At 32.3% G+C, this 17,571-nt stretch overlaps 2 protein-coding genes across 2 annotated transcripts; one reads left to right on the top strand and one right to left on the bottom strand.

Moving 5' to 3' along the window:
• The first annotated feature begins 7,846 nt into the window (after positions 1-7,846).
• Positions 7,847-9,247, top strand: LOC143571197 (putative aquaporin TIP-type RB7-18C). Its single transcript, XM_077056684.1, has 3 exons — positions 7,847-8,061; positions 8,264-8,514; positions 8,631-9,247. The coding sequence occupies exons 1-3, from the start codon at positions 7,935-7,937 to the stop codon at positions 9,000-9,002; spliced, it is 750 nt and encodes a 249-aa protein (XP_076912799.1). The 5' UTR covers positions 7,847-7,934; the 3' UTR covers positions 9,003-9,247.
• A 2,569-nt stretch (positions 9,248-11,816) lies between these two features.
• On the bottom strand, positions 11,817-17,162 carry LOC143571194 (formyltetrahydrofolate deformylase 1, mitochondrial-like). The gene is made up of 8 exons (XM_077056682.1): positions 17,043-17,162; positions 15,957-16,069; positions 15,351-15,501; positions 15,180-15,253; positions 14,939-15,098; positions 12,703-12,801; positions 12,514-12,600; positions 11,817-11,986 (listed from the first exon to the last, which is right to left on the bottom strand). Exons 1-8 carry the CDS (start codon positions 17,160-17,162, stop codon positions 11,840-11,842), a joined length of 951 nt encoding a protein of 316 aa, XP_076912797.1. The 3' UTR covers positions 11,817-11,839.
• Positions 17,163-17,571: the final 409 nt, after the last annotated feature.

Raw genomic sequence — 17,571 nt, 5'->3', positions numbered from 1 at the left:
TTTTTAAGACAAAAACTGTCTGCAGTCTGATTTCATTTGATTTTATGTCTGCAACTGAAGATGTGGTCTAAAGGTCTGCAATCTGAAAATATAATACTGTTTGTTTTATAAACTGGGGTATCGTCGCATAAGCTGAAAATTAGTTACCTATCATACATATCATAGTAGATAGAAGTCATTTAACGTCTTTAGACTAGTAAAATAGTTGGTGGTGGGCGGTGAACGGTGGGTGGTGGTGGTGATGGACGGTGATGGTGGTGGGTGGCGGTTTGTGGTGGCGGGTGGTGGTGGCGAACGGTGGGTGGTGGTATTGGACGAGGGTTGTGGCCGACGGGTGGGTGGTGGTGGTGGTGGGTGGTGGTGGTAGTGATGGACGGTGGTGGTGGTGGCGGACGGTGGGTGGTGGTAGTGGACGATGGTTGTGGCCGACGGGTGGGTGGTGGTGGTTGGTGGTGGTGGTGGTCATGGACGGTGGTGGGTGGTGGTAGTGGACGGTGGGTGGTGGCGGTGATGGACGGTGGTGGTGGCGGATGGTGGGTGGTGGCGGCGATGGACGGTGGGTGGTGGCGGCGATGGACGGTGGGTGGTGGTGTTGGGTGGTGGTGGTGGCGGACGGTGGTGGTGGGTGGTGGTGGTGGCGGCGCACGATGGGTGGTGGTGGTGTTGAACATTGGTTGTTGGTAGGATGTTAAGAAGTGTGAAGGTGTGTGAAGAAGTTAAAAAATAGCTTCTTTTTTAAGACCATAAAAGCAATTTGCAGATCTTATATAGAAAAAAAAAACAAACAGTCTTCAGAAGCTTATGTCTGCGCTCCCACAAACATAAGCCTCCTACAGATGTTATAAGCAAAAACAAACACCACCTAAACAAGATTTGAAAAAAATGTTATGCATAATATACAACTCTTCATACACACAAAAATTGATAATTGTGTATATAATTGGAAAATATTATGTTAACTTTTAAAAACCTTTTACTTATCTTTTTTTTAACGTCTAATTTGGATCAGTCACGGACCACTGGAGTATCATCATACCACCAGTGGTACCACTCGATCATATCCACCACCAAGCCACCAATTCAAGAAGAAACTCAATATTTGAGAAAAACCCTCTCTTTTGAGATTCGAACCCAGGACCTTGTGGTCACTAAGCCTTATCCCACCACCAAGATATCATTGGACTAGAAGTCCTTTGATTTTACTTATATTTATAATAACATATGATAGTTAAGTTTTTTTTTTCAAATACATATAGTCACTGTTTTGAAACCCGGACCGGTCGAATCGAGACCCGAAAAGCATACCGGTCTGGTCTATAGTAGTTAACCCGTTTTCTAACAGCCCGGACGGTTTTAACGGGCGGCGGTCGGACCGGACCCGGTGAACCGGTAAAAACGTTTTCTTAATTATTTTTTCAAGTTTTCAATTAAAAAAAATATCAAAATTATCAAAACTCAAAGCCTAAATCTCGGCTTCATCCAATCTGCATATCATCTTCCGTCTCAAAAACTCAATTATCGACCAGAATAACGGCAGAAGATGTCCAGATCTTTGAAATGAGAACAAAATAGAAGAAAAGGATGTTGTGAACTATAATAGTTGCCAATCTAAGGTTGTTATTATTATTAATGGTGGTAAACAATAGTGGATGTGAGAAGTAGAAGATGACGGCTGTGTATATTTTTAGGGTTGAGGCCTTGAGAGGGATGAAGTCGTGAAGTGAGAGAGAGAGAGAGAGAGAGAGAGAGAGAGAGTGGTTGGAAATATGGATTAAGAGATTTAATGGAAATGTGTCTGTTGGTTTTTTCATTTTAGTATAATAAAAATTTACTTTTTAGTGCATTCATATCTTCATTTTTACATGTGTTAGTCCTTTAAAATTTAAAAAACATTATATAATCCATTAACATTAAATATATTATATATAAAAAATAAATTTATTATTTATGACATAATCCGGGTCAATCACCAATCCGCCCTCCCAGGTCAGTCCGACCTTTGACCCGGTAATGCGTCCGGATCAACGTCCGGACCAGGTCTGAAAACATTGCATATAAGTTAACATAGAAGTTGAAAAAGAAAATATCATAATGTCATTAAATATTATTCATGATGTGTAATTTTTTGAGCCTTTATTAATAACTAGTATTAACATCATCAAGTTATGGCGGCAGGAGTGTTAAACAGCTTATTTGATTTGATGGTTTCAGTCATTTTATAAAGGGGGGAAATGAGAATGATAAGAAAGATTTATAGCCTAAACTGTTAATGCGGAAAAATATCGGATATCTGTCAATGACCGTTATCTGAGATATCGGTTATCGCAGTGAGATATCGGTAGGATACCAGTAATTTTAATATCATGCATAATTCATATATATACCACTAGATTTTATCCCCCGTATTACGGAGGTTGTTTTACATTTTTCGTTTTTTAATATTTATTTTTTGGATTTTAATTTTCTTTATTGTAAGAAAGTTAATAATATACTTAGGGTTTGATGATGAAAGGGTTCACAAATAAATGATATGTTATAACAATATAACCCGTTTAAAAGATATCTAGATTTGGTGATCCATGACCCGCTTATTTTTTTACTATAAAATTGTTTCTTAATTATAAATATATATATAAACGAAACATTTAAAAACTCTCTGATTGCTCCATACATTCTCTCAAGTCACCAGATTGTTTTATTTAAAATGAAGACTTCTCATGCATTCGACCCGAATTCACAGGTATGGGTCTCACCAAACCCAGATAGCCTTAAACGAATTATAGCATCTCATTAAATTAAAAATTAATCTTATCAAATATTTAATATGAAAATCTTATAAAACCGGGATATACTAAAAATCATATAAAATAGATATCCTTACAACCCGTTGATGCTATTAAAATGACGGGAATAAAAATCACCCCACAACAACTTTTTAATACAGACATTACTTTTAAGTTTCAGAGGTAAATATTAGAAGAATCATGCATTTTGTTTTTTTGTATATTAAGTTAACTAGATTTTGTCCCTCGTATTACAGGAGTTGTTTTACATTATTTGTTTTTAAATTTATATATGTATATTTGGATTTTAATTTTATTTATTGTAAGAAAGTTAATAATTAATATACTTGAGTTTTGATAATTAAATTGTTTCACAAATAAATGATATGTTATATTTCGGTTTAAAAGCTATCTGGGTTTGGTGATACCTATTACCCGTTTATTTTCTTTATTATAAAATTGTTTCTTAATTATAAATAATATCTTTTTTAAAATAAAATAGGATATTAAATTTTAGTATATCCCTATTTTATAGGATTTTAATATCAAATATTTGATGAGATTAATTTTTAATATAATGAGATGTTATAACACGTTTAAGAGCTATTTGGATTTGGTGAGACCTTTATCCGTGAATTCTGGTCAAATGCGTGAGAAACCTTCATTTACAAATAAAGCAATCTGATAGCTTGAGAGAATGGTTGTTTTACATTTTTAGTTTTTTAATATTCAATTTTCGGATTTTAATTTTCTTTGTTGTAAGAAAGTTAGTAATATACTTAGGGTTTGATGATGAAAGAGTTTCATAAATAAATGATATGTTATAACCCGTTTAAAAGCTATCTGGATTTGGTGACCCATGACACGCTTATGTTTTTTACTATAAAATTGTTTATTAATTATATATAATATCTTTTTCTTTTTAAATTAGATATTAAATTTAGTATATCCCTATTTTATAGGATTTTCATATCAAATAACTGGTAAGATTAATTTTTAATTTAATGAGATGTTATAACCTGTTTAAGAGCTATTTGGTTTTGGTAAGACCCATACCCATAAATTTGGGTTAAATCAATGAGAGGCCTCCATTTAAAAATCAAACAATCTGGTGGCTTCCATAAAAGGAGAAAGTGACCATATCGCGACACGTAGAATTTTAGGGGTTTCGTTTATATATATTATAGATTACAAAATTGTTTTTGGTATATTTAATTACAAAATCTTAAATCTTAAGTATATATAAACAAAACAGTTAAAAGCTCTCTAGTTGCTCCCTACATTTTCTCAAGCCATCGGATTGTTTTATTTGTAAATAGAGGTTTTCATGCATTTGATCCGAATTCACAGTTATAGGTCTCACCAAACCCAGATAGCCCTTAAAATATTTATAGCATCTCCTCAAATTAAAAATTAGTCTCACCAAATATTTGATATGAAAATACTATAAAATAGGAATATGTTAAAAATTAATATCTGATTTTTTTAAAAAATATTATTTATAATTAAGAAACAATTTTATAGTAAAAAAAATAAGCGGGTCATAGGTCTAACCAAACCTAAATAACTTTTAAACCAGGTTATACCATGTCATTTGTTTGTGAAACTCATTCATTATCAAATCCTAAATATATTATAACTTTCTTACAATAAATAAAATTAAAATTCAAAAAAATATATAAATATTAAAAACGAATAATGTAAAATAACCCCGTTATACAGGGGATAAAAGCTAGTATCTTTTTTAAAAAAATCGGATATTAAGTTTTAGTATATCTCTATTTTGTATGATTTTCATATCAAATCTTTTGTAAGATTAATTTTTAATTTTGTGAGATGTTATAACCCGTTTAAAAGTTATCTGGGTTTAGTGAGTTCCATACCCATGAATTCGGGGCAAATGCATGAGAAGCCTCCATTTACAAATAAAGCAATCTGATAGCTTGAGAGAATTTACGGAGCAACCAGAGAGCTTTTAAAGGTTTCGTTCATATATATTATAGATTTTAACACTTATAATTCAGTATAGTCTCCTACCATTAACAAATTAACCTTTTGCAAATTGCAAAACACTAACAATCGTGACAAGTAAGAATTGATTAAGACTTAAAACACTAACATTGAACACTAAAAGTTGATAATTAAGACATAAAACACTGATATCGGGAATATCAGTGATATATTGGTCAAATATCGCTGATATTATCAGTACCGATATTCTGACCGATATTTTAACTAATATTTCGCCAAGGGACCAATAACCGATCTATCACTAATAAATCAGTGATATATTGGCGATATCAACTGCATAGTTTTTAGCAAAAAAAATGAAAAATTAATAAAAAAAATCATAAGTCAATTTTAATAAAAAAAAGAAAAATGTAAAAACATAAAAGCGTTTCCACCATCTTCCTCGTTCTAAAAAAATAATAAAAATTAAAAAAAAAACTCAAAAAAGACACAATGTTGAGTGAAAAAGACCATTGTGTCTTTTTGTTTATCATTGTGTTTTTGCGTTTATTTTCATCATTGATTGCGTTTTTTTTTTCTTAGCATTGTGTTATTTTTTTTCTTTATATTGTGTTATTACCTAACATTGTGCTATATTTTGTTCGGTATTGTGTTATATTTTGCGATCTATTGCCTATTTTTTTTGTTTATCACTGTGTTGCTTGTTCATTTTGTCAGGACCGGGAATATGGTGCAACCTTAGGTAGGTAGACAAGAGCACACAGATCCAATACCCAAAGGCCTATCGAATATCCCAGCGGAATCAGGATATTCAACGAATGGGAACGAAGGGGTGATGCAAACACAAACGAAACAATAAGATAATATTCAGTAAGAACAGATTCAAAGGCAAAGATTTACTGTATTAAATATATCATTCAATGAAACAGTAAATGAAATGTCTAGGGTTTCGTGACGACGGTGGCGGTACGAGGAAACAAAAGGAATATTCTTTTGGAATGTTTTCATGTAATACGTGTATTACCAGCCTCTGCAAAAATGAAAACCTAGGACGCTATTTATAGAACCCTGACATTCCTTCTAGAATCCCTAGTTATTACATAATGAAAGATAAATGCAAATACAAGTGTAAGAGTCTTCGAGCATGATAAGTATCTTGCTCAAGCAAACTCACTGTGCTAGGTATGCTCGATGAGTGTCTTCGAGCATATTTTACTTAGAATATCTTCAGTGAAGATATTCTCCTCCAGCAAGCTTCATTCCTCTTGACCAATCCTTGCTTTGCTCGAACTAGTCCATCGAGCAAGCCCATTCTTCTTGATGCCTTCAATCCTATCTTAAACTTATTGAACAATCTTTGCATGCTTGGATGTAAATCTTGCTTGGGGGACTGAACCATGCTCGAAGTCCTTGCTTTGAGCATATGACATCTTATTGCATCCATGCTGGTCACCATGTGCTCGGAATCACTTAGTTACAACTTGAATGATCAAGTTGTTTGCTCGATTGGCAATCCATACTCGATAAAAGAACACTCTTACTCGTTGAAGTGTAGCTTGCTCGAAGCCTTAACACTTAGAAGAATTAACCACCAATGGTTCTGAATACCTTGCTCGAGGTATTAAACCATGCTTGATCGTCTAAGCTTGCTCGAATTACATACTTAATTGATTACCAGAGGAGGTTGAGAAGATTCCAATCTTCCTTAGCAAATATCCGACTCAACACATTTTCAACGTTGTGTCTTTTGTTTTTCGGCATTGTGTCTTTTTGTTAGTATTTTTTTTTTTGGGAACGGAAATGACGGGGGAACATTTTGGTTTTTAAATTTTTTTCTTTTTGATTTATATGTTGAGTTATGATTTTTTTTTTTTTTGAATTTTTTAAGAGAGTTTTTGTGTGACTACAAATCCTTCTCACAATTCTTGTTTTGTCTCACTCTACATTTAACTTTACCCTTGATTTACTTATCACACGTATTTAAACTATTTTAGTTGAAAATAAAAATAATTAAAATTTTGATGAGTCATCATGTAAATGTCCAAATTACATTGTTATAAGAATTATCACTTGTCAAGCCAGATTTATGAACACAATGATTTTCTAGATAATATAAAATTATTATAAAATTAAAAACATTTTCACTTTCAAATATACATTTATTAATTAAGATTCGGTCAAAGAACAAAACGCAAAAAAATATGATATTCGAGTTACACATTTACTTCACTCGAAAACATGAAGTCACCACCATCACCGCCGTCTATGGTCACCATCCCCTCTTTCGCAGCATGTAAACTTGAACATAATAAACGTTTTTCAACCAAAACATGATTTAATACTCAATACACAATTTTTATTTTAGTAGTCACAACTCAAAGAGCACAAAGTACAAGAGATTAATGCAACTAAGGACATTTTCGATAGGTACCCTATCTTTATAATTACACTAAAATCACTATCTTTTCTCTCGCTTTTTCAATTAAATAATACTTTTTTATACATTTTATCTTTGCTACGTCACAACGGCTTATAAAAATATTTGAAAATTATCGAGTGTGAAGAGTGTCTTACCAAATTTACTGATGAACAATAACTTTTTCTCTATTATTTACTCACAACCGCTCATAACCATTTTATACAACACAAAGAATTCACTCACAATCATTTGAAATGCTCAAAGCTGCTAATTGTTATAATTTGTTGATGAATATGACTCATACATCCCTTTAATCATTTGGAGCTCACTTTTAGCTAATTATTCCTTAACACGTAGCTAACCTTATCTTCATAATTATTTAAATGTCATTAACTTTATTTAATTATCCATTAACTTATTTGTTGTTAGTTTATTTCTTGTCTCCACTCATAACCAAGAACATATTTCAAATGTTAGGCCGGTGGGCTGGCGCCAATGATTGATCATGGCCAAGTCTTTTGGGTCCATGGTCGGTGCCTCCAAACATTCTATATACATAAAATTCAAGTTGCACTAATTAAATTGATTCCAAAATAATAGATAAAATCAATAAATGTCTATTATTTTATTCTGAAAACTTTCTAGTTGGACACTATATAACCCACTGTTTAAGAACTAACAACACACAAGTCTTAAGCAAGTGAATCATCTAATTCATAGGCTTTTTGAGTTCATAGTTACTGTCTTAAAAGTCTAGAAAGATGGTGAAGATAGCATTCGGTGATTTTGGTGATTCGTTCAGTGTTAGCTCACTCAAGTCGTACTTGGCTGAATTCATTGCTACACTTCTTTTTGTGTTTGCTGGTGTTGGATCTGCTATCGCTTATGGTTAGTTATTTTCCATGCATGAATGTTTGATTGCTTTGTGTAATTGAGTTTACATGATTATAATTAGCTGAGCTTGAGGTGCTTATTTACCGAATGAGTAAATTCATATATAATTTTGAAAAATTGGTGTATCTAGTGTATGTAGGATGATTGTGTGACACATACAAATGATTGTAATATACCTTTATTTTCAACTTTAAAGGTAAGCTCACAGCTGATGCGGCATTAGACCCTGCGGGTCTAGTAGCTATTGCAGTAGCTCATGCTCTTGCGTTATTTGTTGGAGTGTCAATAGCTGCCAACATCTCTGGCGGCCATTTGAATCCAGCTGTCACTTTTGGATTGGCTGTTGGTGGCCACATCACTATCTTAACCGGGTTATTTTACTGGATTGCCCAATTGCTTGGTGCCACTGTTGCGTCATTCCTTCTTCAGTTTGTCACCGGTGGATTGGTATAACTCGTTTTTCCTTATGAAACATGTTATGTTCTGTTAAATTTTATTTTTTATTTTTTATTTTTTGTTCAAATTGCAAAACCTTGAATATGAATTGTTTTGGTACTTGGTAGGCTGTTCCAACCCATGGAGTTGGTGGTGGCATAAATGCTTTCCAAGGAGTAGTGTTTGAGATTATCATAACCTTTGCTTTAGTTTACACAGTTTATGCAACTGCTGCTGACCCTAAAAAAGGCTCACTTGGAACCATTGCACCCATTGCAATTGGTTTCATCGTTGGAGCTAACATATTGGCTGCTGGCCCATTCAGCGGTGGCTCAATGAACCCTGCTCGATCATTCGGACCTGCTGTTGTTGCTGGAGACCTCTCACAAATCTGGATTTACTTTCTTGGACCACTTATCGGTGGTGGTCTTGCCGGACTTATCTATGGTGACATATTCATTGGATCATACACCTCAGTCCCAGCTGAAGACTATGCTTAAGAAGTTTGGTAGTTTTTATTGTGAGTTGTGTTTGATATTTCTTTGATGGTTGAAATTGTGGCATCCTTTTGTTTGGGGATCATTTGAGAATTATGGAAGGTAAAGGGTCAAGCTTGATGAGATACTAATATACCTCATTCATATTTGATCACCCCATAACCTCAAGTTTGTGTTTTCTCTTCTTTTGATAAATTCAAAGTTTGTAATCTTGAGATGTGAATAAAAAGTGTTTATATCCTCTTTTGAGACACGAGTTTTTGACACTAAATATCAAATTTAAATGATATAAAATTTTGAAAAAATGAAAAGAAAAAAAGAAGAAGAAATCAAAAGTCATCAAACTGAATCATACCATCCTAAATCACAGTATATCATTGTAGAGGTTTATGTTTTCACCCCAAACATGAAATTTACCATTTTGAATTTTTGGTTTTCTTGTAACATATTATGCATGGGCTAAGAACCAAACCAAGCATGAGGCCGCCTAAGCTCGAGCTCAGTTCGCTTAATTTGAAAGAGTTTGAGCTTGACTCATTCAAATATATATATATTTCTTATCTATATTAATTAGTATTTTAATATATTTTTATAACTATATATGCACATCATTTTTCATGTATAAAGTTAATAATTATTATGTAAATATTTAACAAATTGTGTAAATGATGACTTGTTTAAGCTCATGAGCCTAATTAAGCTCAATATGTGTAACTCAGCTCAGTTCAAACTTTTAACAAACCGATATGGAGTATCTCAAAGTGGCTATACTTGTTAAAACCTGTATAATTCTGACAACTAAATTCAATTTTGGCATATCTATACTATATAATAAATAAAAGTCTTTTCTTGCCACGTATCACTCTATGATGCATTTTTATTCGTTTTTCCCGCCTCTCTCTCATATTAATTGTACATTAAATATTCATTAGAAGGGTGCCCGCGCGATGCAGCGGAAAACACAAACTTTGGTAATCATGTAACAAATTTACGAGTGTTCATTATTCCGTTTGAAACTGTGAGACCGTTCTTTAGTTTGGTTTCACGGTTGAAACCGGAGCTGACCGTACATATAGAAATGTTAATTATTTACTTATTTAGTATTAGATATGTTTTATAATCTATATTAGATATAGTTAAAATATAGTTAAACAAAGTTTTATTTAATACGAGTAAAGTCGTATATTACAACTTAATTTTGTCCAATTTTCAGTATGATTTTTTTGTAATATTTGTTTTTGTTATGATTTCGTCTTCTATTTATTCTAATAAGGTTTATCATTTATGTGTCCAAAGCTATATTTGTTCATATTATGATTCTCTTAAGTAACGTATTAGTTGGTGCTTAGTTTGAAGTGAAGGTATAGACAAATTAATAATTCTTATTTTAAACTCAATTTATTATCGAATTACAAACTATATCGAAGCCTAATCATTGGTAGTGGTTCAACTTAGTTGGGTTTTAATTTTAAACAGTTCAGTTTCGATTTCCGGCGAAAAAAAAATGCGTAAAGTCGGCACATGGTTTAATTTAAAACCATCAAACCACAAGCAGTTCTGCATAATTTTTTTTACTTCGTAAACTATAGCAATATCATACTCAAATTAAAGATAATAAAATGCTCGTTTTTATTATGCCATTTATTTTAAAAAATATTAACGTATGAAAAAGTTATAAGCGTTAAAAACCGTGGGGGTAGTTGGGTTAAAAATGAAAATTAAAGAATATATAATTAAAAGATTAGGGACCAATTTTGAAACTTTAAATGATGGAAATTTTAATTATTTTAAAGAAATTTAAAATGCACGTGAGTTTTAATGTTACAATTACATTATTGCCCCTATTAAATGTTGTACCTAATGCATTAAAGGTTGTGAATTACTTAAAAGAAGCGTTTTAATTTGCCCATTAGTGGTATATTATATATAGTATAGATATTTTTTAATTAATTTTGATTTCTGTAAATGCTTTTACAAAACGTATTTTATTTTGATTTCGGCATTTTTCATTATTTAACTTCTCTAATACGAATTATATCGCTTTTATATATATAAAAACATTTACAGATATATGAATCATTTTTGTCCTTAAAACTTACTCGGGTTCATTGTTAAAAACACGTGGATTTTTAACTGAATCCGGCTTGCCTTCTTTTTCTCCGTCCATATATTGTTAATCAAAACCATATCGATTCTTTTTTTACTGCACATTCTTCGACTAATCAAAAGATATCTTCCACTGATGATAGGTTCGTTTTATTCCGATTGTACCGGTTATGTTCTCATAATACTATTCTACTTCAGTTGTTACCATATTTTTAGTGTATTATCTAATGTTGTATCGAAAAAAAATATTTAGATATTTATGATTTATTTTTTAGTTTGTGAATTATAGTTGCAATTTAACTTTTTACTTATTTAATTCAATATTCAACTTTGTTTATCTTTCTTTTAAGTTGTTCAATCCGTATAAGACACGGGTACCTAACCTAGTTTATATAATATACACAGCACCTCGATAGCCATTATGTAAATACAAGATTATTAGTGTAACAATACTGTTTTTTCAGTAACATCAAAAACATCAACATATTTATTAAAAACAAAACAATGTTTTTGAATCAACAAATTTACCATTGTAACTCAAACCCGATTTGGGTCAACATGGTTATTTGATAGAATATGCATGGACTTAGAGTTTGAATCATTGATCTGAATATCATAGAGTTAACCTCTAAATGCTTTATATATAGAAATTGAAATGTAGCAATGTTTTAAACGCAACAATGTAACATCATATAATGAATAATCAAAACTATTGAGGTAATGAGGTTGTTATATTAAAAAACAACTGTCCTGTTGTCTTCATATGGTAGAACACGCAGCTCGCAGTAGGATTTTAATGCTTTTAGAAGACATTGTTTCTCAAGATTCTCTGATTTTTGTACAAAACTCAACAGGCTATCCTTGTGTGAAACTCTCTCAACCTGAAAGCCCCAACATAAAATCAAATAACAGCTTATCTATATATTTCTCAAACATTCAAATTCACCCCTTATACTATAACTATATGCATCTTTAACCCATATAAATACACAGTTATGTTAAAAATTATTTTTTCATCAACATACTGATAAATATTATTGAAAACAGAGTTGTATCTAAAATAAAATGATTTTTGGTAGTGTAGACTAGAGATTCACATTTTTTTCAAAGTACTTTTATGTTTTCCGGTTTTGACGCAAGTTTTTTTTTTATATCCTTCGGTATTCTTGCATGATCAGTACCAAACCGGTGTTGTACTGGTATAATCGGTATGGCATTCGGCTTATATTTTTTTTCTCCATTAATTATTATTATTATTCCGTTAATGAAAGCTTAGGCCAATATTCCACGACAAAATCGGTTTTATCTTTTTGTTACACGGCCACTTTTTTCGCGACAACGCATGGATGAAATTTACTAGTTGGAGGTACAACCTGAAGTAGTTAAAACTTAAAACCAACATCCTTACCATTTGTTCAATGATTGGCCCACAATCAAGTTCTTCTGTCACAAAGTGGCTTGTGGCACCAATCAATTTCACACCCGCATAAAACGCCTGCGCCATGCGAGTAAAAACCAGAATATTATATATTTTATATTTCCTTGAAGCCTTGTATGGTTGAACACACTTAATAAGATGAAGGATGAAAGATTAAACCTGCCTACAAGGATTCCCGCCCTTGAATGATGGCAATAGACCATGATGAATGTTGATTATATCTTTCGTGTATCTATTCAAAAAACTTTTGGATAAAACATGCATACCGAAATATTTACTCATTATAACCATTAGTTAACACATTGAATGGAACAAAATGCACATAATTTTATGGTGTTTCAAAGTAAATGGCAAATAACTCTAATGTAATTGCAAAATTTCACGAAAGTCCAAGTTTGGCTAAACTTCAAAAGTGGAGGCCATCAATTACTGGTCAAATTCTAACTTACAAAGGTGCAATCATGTGAGGCTTTTTAGTAGGGCTGCAGTTCGTGAACTGTTCGGCTGGAAGTTCGATTGCGTTCGTTCGTTTAATAAATGAACAAAAATGGACAAGAAATTTTGTTTGTTCAGTTAAATGAACAAACATGAACAGCGGTTGTGTTCGTTCATTTGTGTTTGTGAATGTTCGGTATGTGTTCATTTATGTTCGTTAGTTGAAGGTTTGTTTTATATTTTTATAATATTTTATTTGTAATAACCAGCCTAACATTTAAATTTTATAATTTAATTGTTTATATTCAGTTTGTTTCGTTAATTGTTTGTTTTATAAAGTCTTGCTTTAACAAACAACAAATTTAATTATCAGAATAAAACTGCCGATTGGGAGATGATTATGTTTATGATTACTATTATCTCAAGTGCTTAACTTTATATTAAATGAAAGGGCGATTATGTCTAATGTTTTGGATTAAGAATGTTGTTTTTTTGCTTAGATAGTAAATGTTCATTTTCGTTTGTGAACCGTTGAACCGTTCGTGAACAAATTCAATTCCATAACAAACACGAACAAGATTTTCCATTCTGTTAGTGTTCATGAACTGTCGTGAACAAGTTTAATGCAAAACGAACGAACATAGAACAAGTTTAATGCAAAACGAACGAACATGAACAAGGCTTCGTTCAGTTCAGTTCGTTTACAGCCCTACTTTTTAGTATCGAAGACGTTTATAGTGTTGGCTGAAACTTGTAAAGTGGAGGTCAAAAGTGACAGTCAATGGCCATGTATGAAAGATCAAATAGATTTTAGCATTGGTTATGAAATATGACCGTCAATATTAGAAGACCTGCTAATTTTGGCTTCAACTTGTAAGGTGAAGGTCAAACTGAACAGTCAACGCCATTAAGTGCAAAATGGTTACAACGACTGCGAAATTCAGAAAATGGAAACTATGGTACAGGTGTGGCAGAGGAATGACATAAGAAAGTCTGACTATGTGAGAGTTATATGCTACTGGCAGATACGGAACAGTGGTAAAAGGGCAATGCAAAAGAGGAAAAGCATACTGGAAATGGTTAAAGGCAAGGAGGGTAAAATGAGCATTTCAGAACGAATCTGGTTATGCTTATGGTGGGTCATTTAGCAATGAGAGAATTTAGGAGCAATAAGGGAAAAATGGGAATATATACAAGTTATCTGGATTTGGATTATGTTCTTTTCACTTATAACAAATCAAACAGGTATAATAAGAGCTAAATAAAGTGCCCAATGAGTATTTTTGGGAAAAAAGCCAAAAGTTGTCTTATATCAATAGTTTTAAAACACTCAGATTATTACGGAAATAACCTAATTTTTTAATCATGTTTGACCCACTAAACATTTACAAACTTTGGCCGGCTGTAAATGAGCCAAGCCGGCTCATGAGGTACTTGAGATTGGCTTGTTAAAAGCTCGAATCTAGCAGACCTTAAATGGGCTCGATCCTTAAAATAAGTTTGTTTAACAAACGAGCCCGAGCTTCACCTTCACTTATTGAGCTTGAGCTCTAGCAAGCCTAAACGAGCCTATTATTAATACAACTTTTATTTAATGGATTAAATATATATTAACATGGAAATTTTTATTATACATAAAATCATGACAAAAATAACTAAATAATATATTTTATGTTATCTGTAAACATTATAATTAAAAATAGGAAAATCTAATTAAAAAATATATATGAATTAATTAATAAATAATAAACGAGGCGAGCTCCATCTTTAGACAAAGAGCTTGAAAATGAGCCGAGCTCAAGCCTAGTCAAGCTCGGGCTCAGCTCGTTTACACCCGTAGTTTCGGGCAAACCCAACCTGACTTGTACCAAAGATATTCTTTATTACCCTACCCCTTCTAGCCTTGATCGGCCACTCAATTTACAGTATGGTCTATCTGGAACTTAGTTATCAGAGTTACCTGCATATATCTAGCAAGGACTAGAAAATCGGTATCTTGAACCAATTGCAGAATTTCATCTTCTCTTTTATTTTCTGTAGTTGTGGACAGATAGTGATACGGGATCTCATGCCTTTCAAGGAACTGCATCACATGGGAATTCGGAAGCCTATCATGATTACTGTTCAAATACTCTTGGTCAACAACAGTATAATAAGAATAGTCAACACAAAGAACGAACACACATATTTCACATTTTCACCTAATGACTGAACTTATATCAATTGGAAGTTTTCCATCTTGCCACGCAAGCAACAAGTCAACAAGACAATGGTCCTATAACAAAATAAAGTCAACAATTATGCACAAGGTTTATTGGCGGTCAACAGTATGAACAAGATTATACAAATTATAATAAACTTGTGAAAATAACCTGTTTAGAAGCGAGAACCGCCATTTTATATTTAGGATCAATAGATGGCACCCGAACAACCGATCTTTTAGCATTAAATTTCTTTGCTAAGCTGAGAACGTCCTCATCCATTTGTGCACGTGGCCATTTATTAGGGTCAAAGACGAATTCACTGCAAGTTAAAACAAAAGTTCATATTCAAGTTTCAAAGTGCAAAAATCATGAAATAATAAGCAATTTCTTCAGTGTTGCAATTAAGTCACTTGCTTTTTTATAACAAAAACCATTTTCTTTCAGTATTGTTCAGATCATTGTTTTCTATTTTAAATGTTGTTTTTTTAAATCAAGTGACCTAAATGGAAGATATATGAACATGGTTACTATTTAGTGCCTTTTTTTTAAAGTTAACTTAAACGGTATGTAACTTGGTTATTATTCAACGATATTTTTCCCTTCACGATTACCTTCAATTTCAGGTTAAACATAAAAAGTGTAATCACCATATAGTAACCATTTTTAATATATATCTCCAATTTAAGTCACTTAACTTTAGAAATTGTAGTATTTATGAAAAAGTTTCACAAGATTAGAAAAGTATTGAAACTTAAGATAAAAAGAGGGAGTCACCTTCTAGAGTAGAATACATTCTTGTTTTGGGGCACATATACATCAGCTTCCAATATGTTTCCACCTCTTGATGCAATACACTCAGATATCTTGGCCACAATCCCAACACTATCCTATCAGTAATATTACAGTTAATTAGGTTTGGTTCATAATATATCTAAAGATAATTAGGAAAGCATTGATTAATCTCGAAACAACAGCAGAATGATTTACTTTAGGATTAAAGGAGCTTCTGTTTTCAATCTCATAACTGATCTGGATTCTACAACTTTCAATGATTCATTACTGATAACATCAAATTCTTCAGAAAATCATTCAGATTGAGTAATATTACAGTTTATTAAGCTCATACCTTCATATTTCTACAGATAATCAGGAGAATATATATTAATTTCAAAAGACTAGCAATCTGATTTACTTTATGATCAAAGGGTTACTGTTTTCAATCTCATGACTGATATGGAAGCTACAATATTCAATGATATAACATTGATCATTCAAATTGAGTAATATTACAGTTTATTTCTACAGCACTCAGAGCAATATGATATTCACAAATCTCAAAAGAGCAGCACAATAATTTACTTTAGGATCAAAGAGGCTGCCGTTTTGAATCAAGTGAATGATCTGGATTCCACAATTTTCAATGATTCATCGATCCTAACATCAAATTCTTCAGCAAGTCAGTCAAATTGGGCATTATTAGAGTTAATTAAGTTATATCTTTATATACACAAATAATCAGGGAAATATTCAATAATCACAAAAGAACAGTAGCATGATAATCTCATAATAATCCGGATTCAATAATTATCAATCATTGATTGACAATAGCATCAGATTCTTCAACAAATAATTCAAATTTCAAATTGAGTAATATTACAGTTAATTGAGTTTATATCTTCACATTTCTACAGATAATGAGAAAAATATTGATGAATTTCAAAATAACGGCATAATGATTTACATGAGGATATCTCAAAGAGGCTACTGTTTTCAATCTCATAATTAATTAGGTTTAGGTATTGATATTTCCAATAATCCGGGAATGAAAAGATAAAAGAAACGGGAGTGTATAATAGTTACAGGGCAATATAAGACGTGAATGCCGTGAGAAAGCGGAGCCGAGTGAGTGTTGAATGAGCGATTGGCGGACTCAATAACCCTACCAGATGATGATGATATCCTTCGAAGAAGAACACTCATGGCTTTCTCTCTCTAAATCTAAAAGTAGTAGTTATTTGTTGCAGCCACCAAAAAAAAAATATTAATCATGCTGTGAAATAGTGGAACCTTTTTCTTTTCCTCTGAGTGATACGACGTCGTTGAGGATTTATGCAAGCTTTCACCATGCACCCTTTTTGAAAGAAAATAAGTTATCCACACACCATTTGACTTATCCACACACCCTTGGACTCCATACGATCGTATAGCTGTCATACGATCGTATGGCAATGCAGATTAGTCAGCTTTTCACAGTATTTGGTCGGCTGTTCAGGAACATTCCATACGATAGTATGTCAGCTATACGATCGTATAGGGTATTTTTTTTTTACAACCGGCAACTTTGAAGACCGTATAAACTTTGGGTATAACTTTTTTTTAAAAATTACAG

Source organism: Bidens hawaiensis, unplaced genomic scaffold (genome assembly GCF_021521415.1).
Source record: "Bidens hawaiensis isolate Kalapana, Puna unplaced genomic scaffold, B.hawaiensis_p1.1 tig00025210_1, whole genome shotgun sequence".
NCBI lineage: Eukaryota > Viridiplantae > Streptophyta > Magnoliopsida > Asterales > Asteraceae > Bidens > Bidens hawaiensis.
The sequence above is the reverse complement of the archived record's forward strand: the minus strand, read 5'-3'. Positions and strand labels throughout refer to the sequence as shown.

Excerpts from the sequence above, each read along its gene's own strand:
- LOC143571197 (XM_077056684.1), top strand. The coding sequence starts at position 7,935 with ATGGTGAAGATAGCATTCGGTGATTTTGGTGATTCGTTCAGTGTTAGC. Across the intron at positions 8,062-8,263 it reads TGGATCTGCTATCGCTTATG|GTAAGCTCACAGCTGATGCG; the intron begins GTTAGTTATTTT and ends TCAACTTTAAAG. Across the intron at positions 8,515-8,630 it reads AGTTTGTCACCGGTGGATTG|GCTGTTCCAACCCATGGAGT; the intron begins GTATAACTCGTT and ends GGTACTTGGTAG.
- LOC143571194 (XM_077056682.1), bottom strand. The coding sequence starts at position 17,162 with ATGAGTGTTCTTCTTCGAAGGATATCATCATCATCTGGTAGGGTTATT. Across the intron at positions 15,254-15,350 it reads CGGTTCTCGCTTCTAAACAG|GACCATTGTCTTGTTGACTT; the intron begins GTTATTTTCACA and ends ATTTTGTTATAG. Across the intron at positions 12,802-14,938 it reads TCCTTGCTAGATATATGCAG|GTTTTATCCAAAAGTTTTTT; the intron begins GTAACTCTGATA and ends TTCGGTATGCAT.